The sequence below is a fragment of the Penicillium hordei genome, assembly GCF_028827395.1.
Source record: "Penicillium hordei strain IBT 12815 chromosome Unknown utg000001l_segment0_segment0, whole genome shotgun sequence".
Lineage (NCBI taxonomy): Eukaryota > Fungi > Ascomycota > Eurotiomycetes > Eurotiales > Aspergillaceae > Penicillium > Penicillium hordei.
In genome coordinates, this window is record NW_026623142.1 from 5,561,691 (window position 1) to 5,577,705 (window position 16,015).

The 16,015-nt window shown below is 49.3% G+C and overlaps 6 protein-coding genes across 6 annotated transcripts; 3 read left to right on the plus strand and 3 right to left on the minus strand.

Annotated features, from left to right (window-relative positions):
• Window positions 1-42: 42 nt before the first annotated feature.
• N7537_002109 (oxidoreductase, short chain dehydrogenase/reductase family) lies at window positions 43-991 on the plus strand (the record flags this gene model as incomplete). Its single annotated transcript, XM_056893167.1, has 4 exons — window positions 43-90; window positions 149-444; window positions 551-851; window positions 902-991. 4 exons carry the CDS (start codon window positions 43-45, stop codon window positions 989-991), a joined length of 735 nt encoding a protein of 244 aa, XP_056758162.1.
• A 467-nt stretch (window positions 992-1,458) lies between these two features.
• N7537_002110 (putative endo-1,3(4)-beta-glucanase) lies at window positions 1,459-2,709 on the plus strand (the record flags this gene model as incomplete). Its single annotated transcript, XM_056893168.1, has 1 exon — window positions 1,459-2,709. One exon carries the CDS (start codon window positions 1,459-1,461, stop codon window positions 2,707-2,709), a length of 1,251 nt encoding a protein of 416 aa, XP_056758163.1.
• A 598-nt stretch (window positions 2,710-3,307) lies between these two features.
• Window positions 3,308-8,556, minus strand: N7537_002111 (WD40 repeat domain-containing protein; the record flags this gene model as incomplete). Its single annotated transcript, XM_056893169.1, has 6 exons — window positions 3,308-6,573; window positions 6,627-7,402; window positions 7,455-7,763; window positions 7,818-7,941; window positions 7,992-8,389; window positions 8,534-8,556. Coding segments are annotated over 6 exons (4,896 nt in total), but the record flags the coding sequence as incomplete, so codon positions are not given.
• A 1,993-nt stretch (window positions 8,557-10,549) lies between these two features.
• Window positions 10,550-11,807, plus strand: N7537_002112 (FAD-dependent oxidoreductase; the record flags this gene model as incomplete). Its single annotated transcript, XM_056893170.1, has 3 exons — window positions 10,550-10,578; window positions 10,685-11,271; window positions 11,377-11,807. The coding sequence occupies 3 exons, from the start codon at window positions 10,550-10,552 to the stop codon at window positions 11,805-11,807; spliced, it is 1,047 nt and encodes a 348-aa protein (XP_056758165.1).
• Window positions 11,808-12,320: 513 nt separating this feature from the next.
• Window positions 12,321-13,528, minus strand: N7537_002113 (translation machinery-associated protein TMA46; the record flags this gene model as incomplete). Its single annotated transcript, XM_056893171.1, has 2 exons — window positions 12,321-12,765; window positions 12,822-13,528. The coding sequence occupies 2 exons, from the start codon at window positions 13,526-13,528 to the stop codon at window positions 12,321-12,323; spliced, it is 1,152 nt and encodes a 383-aa protein (XP_056758166.1).
• A 1,156-nt stretch (window positions 13,529-14,684) lies between these two features.
• On the minus strand, window positions 14,685-15,746 carry wos2 (Hsp90 cochaperone SBA1; the record flags this gene model as incomplete). The annotated part of the gene is made up of 4 exons (XM_056893172.1): window positions 15,607-15,746; window positions 15,106-15,431; window positions 14,803-15,051; window positions 14,685-14,747 (listed from the first exon to the last, which is right to left on the minus strand). Exons 1-4 carry the CDS (start codon window positions 15,629-15,631, stop codon window positions 14,685-14,687), a joined length of 663 nt encoding a protein of 220 aa, XP_056758167.1. The 5' UTR covers window positions 15,632-15,746.
• Window positions 15,747-16,015: the final 269 nt, after the last annotated feature.

The following is a 16,015-nucleotide window of genomic DNA, read 5'->3' on the forward strand; positions in this document are numbered from 1 at the left end:
AGACTTACAAAAGAATATATTCATATACTTCTCAAATCAAATATGGCTTCCAAGGCACTCGCGATCATTGCTGGCGTTGGCCCCGGTACAGTACGGTCTATATCTTCCCCTCTGACTCTAAGGCAGGATTGGCTGACGAAAGAAACAGGGCGCCTCAATCGCCAGGAAATTTGCAAAGTCTTACTCTGTTGTTGTGCTGGCTCGAAACTCAGACAACTACAACCCAGTTGTTCAAGAAATTAATTCCAGCGGCGGCCAGGCCATCGGCATCAGCACCGATGTATCCGACTCGAAGAGCGTCAATGCCGCATTTGACAAGATTCAAGCAGAGTATCCTTCCTCTAAGGTAGCTGCTGCTGTTTTCAATCCAGGTGGTGGCTTTGTGGTCAAGCCATTCCTCGAGCTGAAGGAAGAAGATTACTCGAATGCACTCAAGTCACAGGCGTACGTATTTGCTGTCTCTTATGCCCCTCTGATCAACTTGGGTCCAATTTTAATTTAGTCCGCATCATTCTTAAGGATTTTGCTAAATTGTTAACTCCTATATCAGACAGGGCGCCTTCAACTTTGCCCAACGGGCTATTCCGTTGCTCCTAGAAGCTCGCGAATCGTCGGAGTATCCGCCCACTCTGATTTTCACCGGAGCTACTGCTAGTATCAAGGGTTCGGCTAAGTTTGCTGCTTTTGCTTCGAGCAAGTTCGCACTGCGTGCGTTAGCGCAGTCACTTGCTCGTGAGTTTGGGCCGCAGGGTTTGCATGTCTCGCATACTATTGTCGATGGTGTCATTGATATTCCTCGCACTAAGGCCTGGGTATTTGAGCATGAAGATGCGAAATTAAGCCCTGACGCTGTAAGTTTATCTGCATTGGTTGCTTTATTTCAGACACTCACTGGTTATAGATTGCGGACTCATATTGGTATTTGCATACTCAGCCACGCACAACTTTTGCGTTTGAATTGGACTTGCGGCCTTATATTGAGAAGTGGTAGAGCGTTTCTCGGGGTCTTTCTGTTCTTACAAGGCAGAACGAAGATAGCAAGAATGCATCATCGCATATATGCATTTAATGAGATTGTTTTCTATCAACGACAGAGATCCAACGTAAATTGAACTTGAAATTATACATAGCTTTCCTGCCTACTTTCAAATATATATGAAGTACCACTGGGGTATCACTGATTTTAAACGCTGAGCCACTTGTATATAGCTCCTGGTAGAAGTATACTGGCCAAGGTAGTAGTAGCACTGATAGCTAAAATTATACAAAGCTATCTCTACGGGTTTGGTAGCTAATAGACTGACCTCAGGTAATAATTTCGGATGGATAAGGTTTTATGAAAATGCTGAGTCAGCATGTAACGTCACCGTCTGGGGTGATTCCAGAAAACGGCACAGCCAAGCTCGCCCGAGCTCTCACCTGTCACCTCAACTTTCCTCAACACTCGCCGTACTCACCATGAGCTCCGATGACGCCTCGCCGCAGGCAGGACAGCAGTATAACAACAATTCCTCAAACGACTCCCCCCGAGCCCTCCATGGCCACAACCCCGCGATCGCGAAATATAACAGGGTACAGCTCCGACCAGAGTCAATTGTGAAGCCTGATCTTTTCACATTGTACTTTGGATTTTTCGGCACAGCAGCCTGGACAAAAAGGGTCGCTATTACAGTGAACGAGCGAGTGGAGAACCATTACGTGCTGACAGCACGGCCCCCGACCCAAGATGAATTCGATGCAATTGTTGAACATGGAACGCAATGCCTATACTACGCACGGACGGGCATACCTATAAGCTCATTCCTCGGAACAGCATTGCTTTACCACCAAGCACGCAAGTCACCGTTGTTCCCACGCGATCCCACGCCAGCCGCACTGTTCAGCACGCTGCGTACCATGTGGATCGATACCAGCCTCAGAGGCAACTTCGGATCAGCGGCATTCAAAATGCTCTTCATCATGACTCTCGGCAGCATGGCATCGAGCGCTTATGCCGTTTCCAAAGATGCTATGCACATGTTGACGGACCCGCGATTGAAAGGGTTTATCGAGGACGTGCGCAAGGCGAAACCGGAGGACGTGCGAAAGCGCAAGATCCAGGCTGCTAACGAGCGCTTTCGCAGCGTGAGAAGTGGTGAGCAAGATGTCGGCTCCCAGATTGTCGGCACGCCTGGTGGATATACCGGCGGCGAAGAGTACCAACAGGAGCCGGTGTCTGATTCTTCTCCACAACCAAATTCTTACTCTGAATACGTGAACTCAAATGATACCAAGGGGAACTCTCAGTCTGCCTCATATGAGTCCCCTACGTCGGATTTGAATGCTGGTGCGATATGGGCACGCGGTAGGAATACTCAGCCCGAGTCAAAATCGGCTTTGGACTTCATGGATGAGGACGATGCTAGCCCCACAGCTGCGGAGTACCGGAATACAAACATTGATGGATCACCGACTACTGGTAGTGCTTGGGACCGGATTAGACGACAGAATACCACAGTACGCCAGCCTCGACAGCAGCCCAGCATGTCACAACCTTCACCGAACCCTTACTCTTCGTCTGCCGAGTTTGGCCAGAGCGCCCAAGAAAAGTATGACTCCAGCCAGAAGACCGAGAGGGATCAAGCGCAGGCAGAATTTGATCGGATGATTGAGGCGGAGAGGAACGCTGGTAGTGAAGGATCACCTCGAAACCGAGGTTGGGGATCTTGAGGATCTCTCGGACCTTTTTGTTTATCTATCTTTGCATGTACAACTATGTCATTTTCAGCTTTTGAACATCTAATTTTATATCAAGACATCTTCAACTAAGAAACAACTGATACCGTTATCATTGAGCCTTTTCAGGCATATATGTTTAGCTATGGTGATCCTGACCAAGAGAGTATGAACCAATGGAAACGAGATTTTTAAAGACGTCGCTGTCTGCAATCTTGAAAAGAAAATATCAAAACCAAAAACTAGGAAATTGTGCAATTCATCAACCATAGGATTAGGGATGATGACAGGATATGGTATTTGGGATATAACTTAGGGCATATAACTCGGAAAGCATCAAACAAGCAGAACGAGACAGGGTATGAGCCCTTAAACAGGGGTAATATCAAACGGAAGCCAATGGGCAGTAAAAACATGATGCATGATGCGTTGAAATCCAGGACATTGCAATTTCATGATAAAACAAGAACAATCAAAAAGGGGCTCATGATGCAAAAGAGAGGAGAAAAGAATAATAACAAAAACCAGCAAAAGATACGCAAAAAAAAAGGGAGACCTCGTTGTAGTCACCTAGTCAAGCCCTGACGGGGGCTTAAACATAGTTCGGACCCGGCGCGACATAACTCTGACTCGGTAGAATATAGTTCGAGCTCGAGCCTGCAACATGTGGGTTCAGAGTCTCATAGGGAGCCATTTCCGCATCATGAGCCTGCGTCCAAGGCTCGACACTGCGACTGTTGTTGCGCATACGAGTCAAGCTACGCAGCTTGTTCGTGAAGCTCTCATTTGAGCTACGGTTTCGGCGATGGTCAAAGGACATACGCTGACCACCTGGCTGATGGGAATCCATCCCATGACCACCTACATCGAGAGCCGGAGCAGCAGTCATAGCACGAGGGAGAAGACGGCCGAGGTCTTCGTTGTTGTCGATGGCGATGTCGATTGTGGCGGAGGACTCGCGGGGCGAGACGGGCGTTGCGGAGAATGGGAACGGGGGTGGTGGAGGTGGGGTGTTGAGATGCTGCAGTTCTGGGAGGATGGGTGGAGGTGGCGGAGGGGGAATTGTCTCATATTGTGCCGAGGGTCCCCTTTGCATCGCATGCTCGATTGTCTCTTCGATACTCACTTGGACGTGGGGGGAGGTACCGGAGACGTAGCTGCCTGAGCTGGTGCGGTTATGGGCTTTCGCGCGGCTGCGGCTACTGGACCGGCTCCCGGGGAGAGCTGGGTTAAACCGGGGATGCATGGGGAGGTCGTTGGGCATTGAAGGGGCGTTGTACTGTCCTTCTGGTACAGGAACAGACATTGATCGTCCGATTCTCTCGGCATCCCCTTGATACCGGGCATTGCTGAGGAACATACTGTTATCTGTGGGGATGATGGGCACAGAAGGAGGTCGCTCTTCGTCTTGTCCGGTTCCTCCGTACTTGGGATGCCGCATAGCTCGAGGAGTTGCTGGAAGCCCACCAGGCATTCCGGAACGTGAAGAATTCGAGTCAGAACTGCTGGGATAGTCGATAGATACTTTGTTTTGGGACACTTTGTTCCGCGATGGAGCCCGTTGGAAGTATGAACTTGTACCAGAGAAAGGCGGGGAAGCATCAAGGGGACTTCTTGCGCTTTGCAGCTCGCCCGGGAAGGGGATGTTTGGTGCTGATGGGTTGCGAGCGAGTGATAATCTTCGTGCCTCTAATTCAGCAGCGGCAATCTCTCTTCGCTTCCTCTCTGCGAGAGTGACAAACGGTGTCCTTGGAGACACAACGTCTTGGAAATCATTAGCTGTCGAACTTGGTTGCCCATTAGAATACCCATTGGACGTGTCCTCTTGGCCAAAGACCTTGCTGCTCAACTGCTCCGGTACGGATGCCTGCTGCGCCCAGGGGTCTGATGTAGACCCTGTTTGAATCACAGAAAGACTCTGTGATGTTTTGTGTCTTGTCTCTGGAGAGCTGTCTCTTTTGGAAGTTGTTCCTTTCTCGGCGCGACGTCGACTGGCACTTCGGTGGCGAGACCTCAGTCTCTTTTGGTTACCCTCAACAATTCTTAAAGGATTATCGAGATCTTGAGATGATTCCTCTGTGGGATATGCCATAGGAAGAGGCGAAGATGGCGATCGAGTGCTAGATCCTTGTCGGTCATTGCTGCGGCCTCGGATTGAGGCGTCTCGTTTATCTATACCAACGCGGCTTGCGGTGTGTCGACTGGAAGAGCGCTGACGGTTCCGAGAACCTGGCCCTCTCACCTTGCTAGAACTTCTAGTGCGAGACTTCGACTTTCGTGTTTCGACTGGCTTTTCAGACTCTCCGGTGTGGTATCGAGCCAGTTCATCAGGAGACATAGGAACCGGCGAGGAAGGAGAGCGCTTGGCGGGTTGGATGTATCGACGCTCACTCATACCGCGGGCATCTCGAGAGGCATCACGCGGTTGATTGACTCTTGAGCCCTGGCTGGCAGTGTCATCTGGGTTCCGTCTTCCACGGCCCGGGGTATGTGGACGGAACTTCCGCGCATGGTAGTTCGCTTCATCCAGACTACTGATGTATTGATCAATGCTACGGCCACTGACACTTGGGCTCCTAGCCGAAGCGTAGCTATTCGCTGTCGAAGCGGTGCTTTTGGCGCTGGGAATCAAATCGGAGCGGTCCTGCGGATTTCTTTCACCTTCCAATGTCTCGATTTGAAGGCCATCTGGTTTCCGATCTCGGGACCCGTTACGATGATCATCATTTGTGAGAGCCTCAAATACACCGGCAGCTGGTGATGGAAGCCCCTTAATTGCGGCAAACTTGTCTGTCCCTTGCACAGCAGTCTGGGGACTGGGCTTGAGGGAGTCTAGGCTGGGGTTGTATTTTGCGGCTGACAAAGTGAGAAGACCGTTATTGCTCTCCTTCTCATCTTGGCTCTGCTCTTGTCCGCTCATTTCATTTTCGGAGGTGGAGCTATACTCATTCTGGCTGTAAGAATTCGACCGTGAAAAGCTTGGAGGGTGCACATCCACTGGTGTCTCTCCTATCGAGGGTAAACGACGCCGATTAAAAGAAGGAGTGTTTGTTCGAGAAGTCATTGCGTGGCTCAGGCTTTGGATATTGTTCAGTTTATAAGAGCCAAATCCACCAGGGGACATTGCCGACTCCGGAACAGCAGATTCAGCAATCGGAGTGATTCCGGGTGCATTTGTTGGCGTACGATCATCAGACTTCAAGCCAGGGAAGCGGAACCGTCCTGGCTGTGCGTCAAAGGAGGTAATGAGCTTCAGGGCTGGCGTTTTCAATGTAGGTTTCGAGTTAGATGTAGATCTTGGTCGGACTGGTGGTGGCATATTGGCTTGTGAGGGTTCGGGCGAAGCGAGAGGAGATTTGGCGCGAATCATCTCTGCAAAAGATGAAGTTTGTTGAGCAGATGGAGATGCCCACGGCTCTGATGGTTCCGCTCCCGTGCACATGAAACAGCGAATGGCGAGTTGTTGCTGGGAGTGAGTAACGACATGTTCTCCCCATCGACGAACGAGATATGACTGGCGTTGCCAGTCTGACGGGAACAGGATACATGTCATGAGGATAGCTTCCATAAAGTGATTGCGAGAAACATAAACCTCGATGGCATCATTGCTGTCCCCAAGGCCAAGCAAGATCGCGGCCGAGGTGTGTATGTCCCCGATCTCAAGCAGCTTTTGTACAAATGCTTGTCCGACCTTGTTTGCCTGTGCTTGGCCGCTCATCTGACTCAAAGCAAGAATCATCCAGTCGGAGGTTGTTACCTGCCCAGGGCTAATCATCGAGGCCATTTCATCTGTGTTGGTTTCACCAAGCCATTGTGTTAATAGAATAGCACTTTGACTACCCACAGCATGGCGGCTCACTAAGAACTGTCAAAGGATGTCTCCAAGATAGAAAATACGGGAAAGTACATACACTCGTCTGTGATCAGATCTTGGATGTCTCCATCCCAGCCAAAAACCACGCTCAACATCTGCAGACGAAGATCATCCGTAGTTAGATTCATCTCATCGATAGGCGGCTGCTGTTTATAAGGCACATCAATCAAGCGAGCCCGAGTGAATGGGAATAGATCCACAATGTTCTTGTCAGCAGGGCTGAGATGAACCTCATTCCGCAATCGTGATGCCGCCCTCGAACTTCTCACAGATGACATCGAGACCGAAGATGGATACGCGAACGAAGCAGAAGCCTGCGGCGTATCATGACCACCCGATGTCATTGAAAAAGTCGTAGCACTTTGACCAGACCGACTTGGTGGGGAGAAAGGCCGCATGTTATACTTCCCAGAGGATGCCTTCGAACTCACCGATTCCGTCCGACTGCGCGATGAAGCAGGGCTCGTCAGATCTGCCCTCTGTCTGAGATTCTCAATACTGCTTGCGTCAAACGGCGTTCGTCTGGCCGCGCCTGGTGGTTCTCGGATATCAGGAGCGTCCTGCAAGCGCCGTGGGGACATTGTTTGCGATCGACTGCCTTCCGTGGTGCCAGGCCGGGGGATGATTGGAAGATGTTGCACATTTTTAACCATTGCCGGGTTTTCCAAATCATACTGCTGGACTGAGTGCTGGGGGCCGACGGTGAATAGCGTCGCAGTAGGACCATAGTTTGCGATACCTCGCACACCGTCGATGGTGGGAATTGGATCGTAGGTAACATGCTTTGTTCGAACATCCCAAGACCATGTTTCTCTATAATCAGATGTCAGTAAATTCCTAGCTATCCTTCCGAAGGGTTACACACCCTTCTAAATATTGCACCAGTCTTCCATTCTTCGACCAGCCCATCCATTTAGGATCAGATGAGTTTGAGTCAGATCGTTTCAATACCCTAATCACTCGAGGCGACTCTTTCCCTGGTGGTTTTGCCACGCTCCAAACTCGTAGATCACCGTTCGATGACTGGGTTGCCAGCATATCTGACTTCTGTTTCGATGAGGATGCATGCCAAGCTAAGGAAATAATTGGCGATGGTCCACGCGAAGTAGTCAAAGTGTGAAGAATGGTGAATTGAGGAAGTAAAGTCGCGATCAATATAGACCCATTTTGATATCTGGAACCCATTAGCTTCCAAGTGTTCTATCTTAATCATGTTCATCGCACGTACCCAATTGCATATGTACGACAATCGGTGGCGGGTGCCAGAGCTGTGATTGGGTCGAAAATAGTGCGCGCAGAGATGTGCTCTGAAGTGGGAGGTTCGAACAGGATCACTTCACCCTTGCCATTTCCTGTATTTAATCAGCAACTTGACTCCAAATTCATGAAATAATGCTCTTACCAAATGCAACGTTGCCATTACGCATCCACGAAGCTATTCGCAGATGATCGAAGGAAGCAAAGCGGGCAATCTCCGTTCCCGTGAAGATATCCCAGACAATCGCCGTTTGCCCTACATCGTAACTGACAACCAATCTCCCCGCACCCCGCTCGCTGACGTTATCGACCGATATAAAGTCAATGTTTTCCTGGTGACTCTGAAAACGTCGTTCGATGGCCAATGTATCATGATGCAAGCATAGGATTGTTGAGCCCTGGGCGTAGAGAAACAAGGACGCCGTCGAAGCGCAGGCCTCGAAGCGAGGTTGGACAGCTGGCGGTGCAGGTGCCATTGCTTTGACGGTCCTCAAGGGTCGCAATTCTGTCCCCAAGCTCCTATTCCATGTCAACTCAACCATTCTATTTGCCCAGATGCATATGAGACAATTTGCGGGGAAATTGGTTTACTAGAAGCGGATTTGCTCAAGACAAAAGTCCCAAATGATATATCTCCAGGACAAGAGGGAAGATAAAAATGAGTCTAAACAAGATTGGGCCACTGACCTCTGTTTAAGCCAGGTAGATTTCTAATCGGCCACGACCCTGAGTACCGGTCAAGGTGAAAGACGGGAATTTCCAGGGTATCTCAAAGCACATTTGGGTGGGAGAATTAGCGCCTGACAATGTGACTGAAATATAGTACCTATGTAGGCGCGAAGATCTGGGTCCTATAAATGAAAAGGGCAAGATGCAAGATATGTAAGAAATATGCGAGAAGGCGAGAAAAAAAGAAAGGAGGATGCAAGCCGTTGGACCAAGGGAGGGGGAAAATAATTAAAAAAGAGAAATAAGATATTCAAGTGTGACACTGGAAGCAACTAGGAAATTGGAACTCGCTTGCACGTTCATCACATAGAAAGCGTGACGGAGGGGGCTTAAGATTTGTGACAGGATGTAAGACTGGGGTTCTATATAACCATAATATACATATATAAGCAGCATTACCCGAGGAAATAGGAGATAGTACGGAGTAGAATGAAGACAAACATTTCCCAAAAAGAGGGGAGCATCGATAGTCGATCAAAATGAAAATACGGGGACTAAGTAATGGTTGGCGCTTGGGGGGGGGGATTGCTGGGCGCTTTCATTTCCTAACTGGACCATACAACTGTCCTGTTTCTCAAGTTACGGAGAGACTGGAGCATGACGCGGGATTAAAAGCACCATATTCAACACATTATTAGCGGAGACGGTGAGATCGAGCCTTCCTGGTGGCTGGGTTATCCTGCGGGACTTGCACCAACGAGCATGCTGAATCCGAGCAAAGGAAAAAGTTAACCAAGGTTAGGTCAATGCAGACAAAGTTCCCGAATCACTTGAAGAAGAGAATCCCTGGTCCTTGCACTATCTTTAGTGTCCTGCACGTCGATCACTCGGAGGTAAACCCTTTACTAGTACTCCGTACTTTATATAGTTGAAAGTATATAACCCTAACACCAACTTGACCAACTTGATATTTTCTCAACTGTAAGGAACCGCCCAATTTTCAAATGATAGACTGATATGCAAAAAGAAAAAAGAAAATAAAACCATAATGTGATCCGAGACAGCAATGTGATTGGGATCCGTGCTGTTGTTCTTAAGCTGCAGCTTCGTCACTTCACCTGGCCAATCACCATCCATCACTGCTGATCCCTCGGCGCCTACACAACCACCCCTCAGCCAATACCTGCACACATCCAGCCATTCCATGACGGTCTGTAATCTACTAGACAATGGCCTAAATTGGCTCTATTGACCTATAGCAGCCTTCTTCTTGGCTTGAGTTCGGAGAAATGACCGTTCAGGAGTTTCACACTTGAACTAGTGTTTCCGATGTCTATCAATGACGATCTCGCTTTCTTTCTTTCTTTCTTTCTTTCTTTCTTTCTTTCTTTTTTTGCTTTCTTCCACGAGGCTTATATTAAAGTGCGGAGTACGCAAATTGCTTCTGCATTTTGGTTCCTGTGATGTGACAGAAATGCGAAGATATGCAGTCATCCCTGCACAAAAAAGGCACCGTCGAACATCCTGGAGCTTGGGCCCCTGTGATAGTATCGGGGGCACCGGCAGAGTTTTCAATCGAGCTTGGGCAATGAGAAAGGTCTATCAGGTCGTACTGGATGTACTGGATCAATTCCGATCCTTGAAATAATACAAGTCACAAGAGAACCCTAATATACATACTCCCGTACATATTCAATGTGGGCCAAGGCAAGATGCAAAAAGAGGCACACATATGTTGGAATTAAGTGACTATATTCTACGTGCTCTACTCTAGAGATATATAGAGAAGTTTATATCGCTGATAAGAATACTACTACCTAATGTTGGATGCCATGCCCTATCTAGACAAGTGGAACATGCCACATGCCATATCCCGTTATCGTCTGATCGCGGGGGTCTTATCGCCCTCCAATGTTCCCCGGACCCTCTTGACTCATATAATCCCCCCAGGACAATTGGAGAGCTTGTCTATGAATTGTTCACTATAAAGTCTTTGTTAACCCCTCGTGACAGCTTCAGATTCCACCTCTCAACATGTCCAAAGACACAATCGTAGTGATCGGGTCAGTTCAACACTCCCACATATAATATCCTGGAACCAATCGGGCCCCAAAAAGAGAGAGAGAAAAAAACCATCACAAGACACAACAATCAGCTGACCTCAACCAGAGCGGGTGTCATTGGCCTTTCCACCGCACTGTGCATCCAACAACACCTCACTCCGACCCAATCCATCCTTCTTGTAGCCCGCGAGTTCCCCTCAGAAACTTCCGTCAACTACGCCTCGCCATGGGCAGGGGCCCACTACCGTCCGGTGCCAGGTTCCTCGCCACAGGCTCTCAAGGAGGCGAACCAAGCGCAGCGCACGTACGAGTACCTGAAGCGGACTGCGGCCGCTGAGCCCGGCGCGGGAATCAAGTTCCTCGAGGGCGTTGAGCACCTCGAGGCTCCACCGCCTGAGTACCTGGATCAACAGAGTGTGCGCAATGTCTACTCACATCTGGATGGGTTCCAGACTCTCGGGAAAGAGGAGGTTCCGGCTGGCGTGATGTGGGGTGTGAAGTACGGGACGTATGTGATTAACTCGCCTATTTACTGTGCGCATTTGCTGCGTAAATTCGTACTTAAGGGGGGCGAGACGAGGCGGTATACGCTTGCCAATTTGAAGGAGGCGTTTAGTATGGCGGAAAATGTGAAGACCGTGGTGAACTGCTCGGGAAGTGGGTTTCAGGACCCGAAGTCGTTTATTATCAGAGGTATGTGTGTCTACGATAGGAGTGATGGTGATGATGGTGGTGATGGTTTTTTGGGATGCGCTTAAACGTATACTCCCTGAATATGTGGGTTGACATGTTATCTAGGCCAAACCTGTCTTGTACGTAACCCCGTCTCGAAGACCATCACTCGACAGAATACAGATGGCTCGTGGTCCTTCTGTATCCCACGGCCCCTCGAAGGCGGGACCATCATCGGAGGCACGAAAGAGCCGAATAACTGGGACCCGAACCCGTCGCTGGAAACCAGGGAGCGCCTCCTCGCTAACGCAACGAAGTGGTTCCCTTTCACGCCAGAAAGCAGCGGCCACTTCGATGTGATTCACGATATTGTCGGTAGGCGGCCAGCTCGAGAGGGCGGTCTGCGCATCGAGGCGGAGAAGCTCGCTGATGATCTGTATATCGTTCATGGTTATGGTGCTGGTGGTCGCGGGTTCGAGCTGTCTCGTGGTGTTGCCGAAGACATTGTAGCCGTGATGCTTGAGAAGAGGCTGCTGCAGGCTAAAGCCTCGCTGTAAAAATATTTGTTGGTATTCACCGAGCGCATGCATTGTTTATAGAGAGCATGTTGTACATATTTCTTGAGTTGATAAATCTTAACTATACCGTGCAATCTGAGACAGAAAAATAAAGGCATCAGGTTCATTTGAATGAACGAACTTTTTGCTACCAACAAAATAACGAGGTGCTATCAAAAGGTATATCGGCCGTTGATTCTTCCGTCACATGGGGCACACAAGACCCATAAAGCCCTTGTGACCCCGTGGCTAGTCAGCCTTGACCTTTTCCTCTACGCATGACATTTTTAGTACACACGTATAGAGGTTGGAAAGAAAAGGCGACCAACCGAGCCCTCAGTGATGAGCGAGGTTGCCTACAAAGCGAGCAGTTTGGGCAAGCGATTGCAGGGATCACTCGACATCGAGATCCGACCCCACAGCAACACGAAACAAACTTCAAGGTTGCATGTGACCAGGGGAGAAGGATCCTCAAGGGCCCACGAATCTAGTATCGTGGGGATATGGAGGGACTCAACCCACAGGTTCAGGTGAGACAGCTTCGGGTATACTTGTGGGTATGCTTGTGGGCAGCACCCCACCACCGAGCTTGAGCAGACGTTCCTCTTCCTTCTGTTCACGCAGCCTCTCGGTCTCTCGTCGCATGACTGACAAGTTCCAGGTTCCATCCTCGTCCTCGCCCTCCTCAGCCTCACTATCCTCATCAGCCCAGTTTCCGCTCTCGAACAGTGTACGACCAGTAGCCTCCTTAGCCTGCTGTGCTTGGAACTCGGCGGCCTTCTTGTCCATACGCTCCTTCTTCCACTTGGCGAAGGTCTCCTCGTTGACGGGCGTGAGCGTGCCAGTCAGCTTGTGACGCTCGGAATCGAGCCAGTCCTCTAGGGTGAGAGTGTTCAAGGGCGACTTGTCCTTGAGGGCCTTCTCGGCGGCTCTTTGCTCCCTGGTCTTCAGAACGAATCTACCCCCGCTGTTAGTATTGCATACGAGGCACACATAAATGGCAGAAAGACATACCCTGGTGGCAAGCTGTGCTTGTACATGCACTTGTTTCCTCCGTTTGGACAAGTCCAGAACCAACCATATTTCTGGTTCTCCACAGCTTCGATGAAGAATTTGCACACCTTGTCGGTGGTTGTGCGTGGGTTGCCGTGTTTGCTCAAAACAACACTGCGTAGTTTCTCCTCATCCCAGTCGTCCATGGTATCCTTCTGCTTCTTCTCTTCTTCGTCGGCCTTCTCATCACGGGTATCGGTGTACAAATCCTTCTTGGCTGCTTTGCGCTCGACATTGAGGTCGTGTGAGAATTTGCACTTCCGGCCCTTCTCGCAGTGACCCTGCTTGAAGAAAAGACAGAGGACAGTCTTCGGGTCAACACCAAAGGCGACCTTCTGGACCTGCACGGGCTTGAACAACTCAAGGTTCTCTTTCTTGGCCCGCTCAGCGGCCGCCTTCTCGGCCTCACGCCTCTCTTTTTCGGCGGCCTTCTTCTTCTCGTCTAGGTTCTTGTTGCTTGCGGCTTGTGCTTGCAGCTGTTGGATCTGCTTCTTGGCGGCACCACCTTTTTCTTTATTGAGCGTTAGGACATGTTGGGCTATAGCGCGAGCGGGCTCGCTTTTCAAAGACTTCGAATCGAGGGTGTGACGTACATTTTTCATGCCAAAGGACTTATCATCAACGGTGGCCTTCTTCTTCTTAGGCTGATCGGCCTTCTTGGGAGGCATGGCGACGGTTGGGGGGACGTGACGTCGCGGATTCGGGGAAGAGTAAAAATGTGAAAATGCGCCTGTGCAGGGTGCGCCTCAGTTTGGTGAGAATGAGATAAAGAAAAGACGCTGATGAAACCCGAAAGAATGACAGGGAGATCTGAGAAAGAAGATATCGAGTGGGCAGGAATGCCAGGGTTGGTTGTAAAGTGAAATGTTCTCGAAAACGAGGGGTGTGAGAGAGTGTGACGGTAATTTTTGGTTAACCAATGACGGTGCGGGTCTTTTTACTCCAGCGTCTACGGGCCTTGCGAGTAGAAATAGGAAGAAGTAGACTAATATGAGATTTATGTGATTGTTTTTATGAAGATTCAATGCTTTTATTAGTGAATCATTGTTTTCTCGGAATTCTATCACTGGTGTACAATATCGTTGAGCATGTGCTCTTCATATTGACATGCGTCATATGCCCACTAATATTTTGCCCTCAACACCCACAATAGGGCCCTATGTAAATATCAGTACGCCACGAAAGAAGAAAGAATGGAAGGCATATTGAAAGAGTTATATCTAAATAGTTTTATGTTTCTCTTTTATTCATGTTTATATGACTTTGACTTGCTACCAAACATCTAGAAAGGTATCCACTTACGGTGTACATAGTAAATGCACATTCGTAGTAAGAAATGTCCTAGAAAATGACCCAAATACAGAGGCCGCTTAAGATCAAGTTGATATTTCATCGCTGTTGAAATACTAATACCTCACATCCACATAGCTCTCACTATGCCGTCCAAGAAGGTTGATCGGCCTAGGAAGAAGCCACCCGTTGAGGCGTCTCCTGAATAACTCCATCTACGATATACAATTGTACCGTGGACCCTACCTAGGTAGAGCCACTTGATCTATATAACTCTACATGAAAAACTCTAGGGCTGTAATGACCACTCATCACGCTTCATCAATCATTGGGATGTTTTCAATGAAATAGATCTACCATGTATAAAGGTTGGCCTTGGTTCAAAGCTGCCTGGTCAAAATAGCCTTGCAGTCAATGGCCGGCGAAAACCCAAGCAAATCCATATTTCAAACCATCATCCTGTAGGCGTCTTAAAGCGCTCTCATTTTTCGTTTCTGGTCGTCATAGATTTCGCAGAAAGCAGGCATCTCATATTTAAGGAATCTCCTGGATCTTGGACTTCTGGCCCTCGGTCTCTTCGAGCTCGGGAAGATCCTCCTGCAAAGTTGTGTTAGTAGATAATCACAGATCACCGATAGGCGAGCAAACTTACATCGTCCTCCTCGGCACCCTCACCACCGGGAACGCCGCCCATACCAGGCATACCGCCAGCCAGAGCACTGAGGTCGGGCATGCCACCCATGCCACCCATGCCGGGCATACCGCCAAGCTTGGAGAAATCGATGTTGCCTAGGCCACCGGGACCAGCATTGGGGTCACCACCACCCTCACCACCGAAACCGCCGAAGTTGTTGGCGTAGTCATCCTCGCCAGCCTCATCCTGCTCATCCTCGTCGACCCACTGTATCCGATTAGCCAACATCCATCATAAATTAGAACGAGCGCGCAAACATACCTTGTCGAAGTTGGTCTTCAAGAAGTGCATCTTCTGCTTGCTCTCGAGAAGGCGAGGCCAGAACTCCTCCTTGAGCTCCTTCTTTCGGAGAACGAGCTCGACATCGCGGTCGGTGTGGTTGACTTTGGAGTTCTCGGGGTCGATCTCGGCAAAGAGGTCCAGGGAGACGTTGTATGTTACGCCCTTCCTGGAGGTGCCCTTGAAAGAGACATTCTTCTCAGTGATGCTGAGAGTAGCATCGGCCTTGGGAACCTCGGCAGCCTTGATGTTCACGTAAAGGTAGTTGCGCTCAGGGTCCGAGTCGGATGAACGCTGAGCCCATGTAACTGAAAAGAAACAGCATGTTAGCGCCTTGATCCCATTTAGAAATGAAATTGTAAAATTGGCATAGTGAATGCTTCAAAGCAGTTTTAAACATTGAATAACGTCATAGTAAATTCCATGCAAAATGTGCAGTCCCGCGTTCGAGAGCGGGGAAGCAGTAGAGCAGTCACAACGTACCTTCGGGAGTCAAAGTTTGAGACATATTGAATTAGGGATGGAAAGATAACTGGAAGAATTGAGGAAAGGGAGGGAGACAGAAATCGTGGTCAAAGAGAAGAGAAGAAGTGTAGGAGAAGCTCATCCACGACCTACCTAAGGTGCTATGTTGTAGAAACTGGTAGAAGCACGCCTCAGGCATGAATATGTGGGACATCGTATTACGTCAGGGCTGACTCAGTTTCCGCTCCCGGCTAGGACGCTGAGCGTGTCCAAAGTACTGCCAGGCTTGAATATTGAGAGTCGCATCAGTGTGTACTGATCTGAAGACAGAGCCGAAGACCTAGCGATTCTGGTCTTCAACAATAATCCTGCCATAGAGTACACCGAAGGTTCAAAACTGCGCTCACATAGCCAACGAATTAGCCTT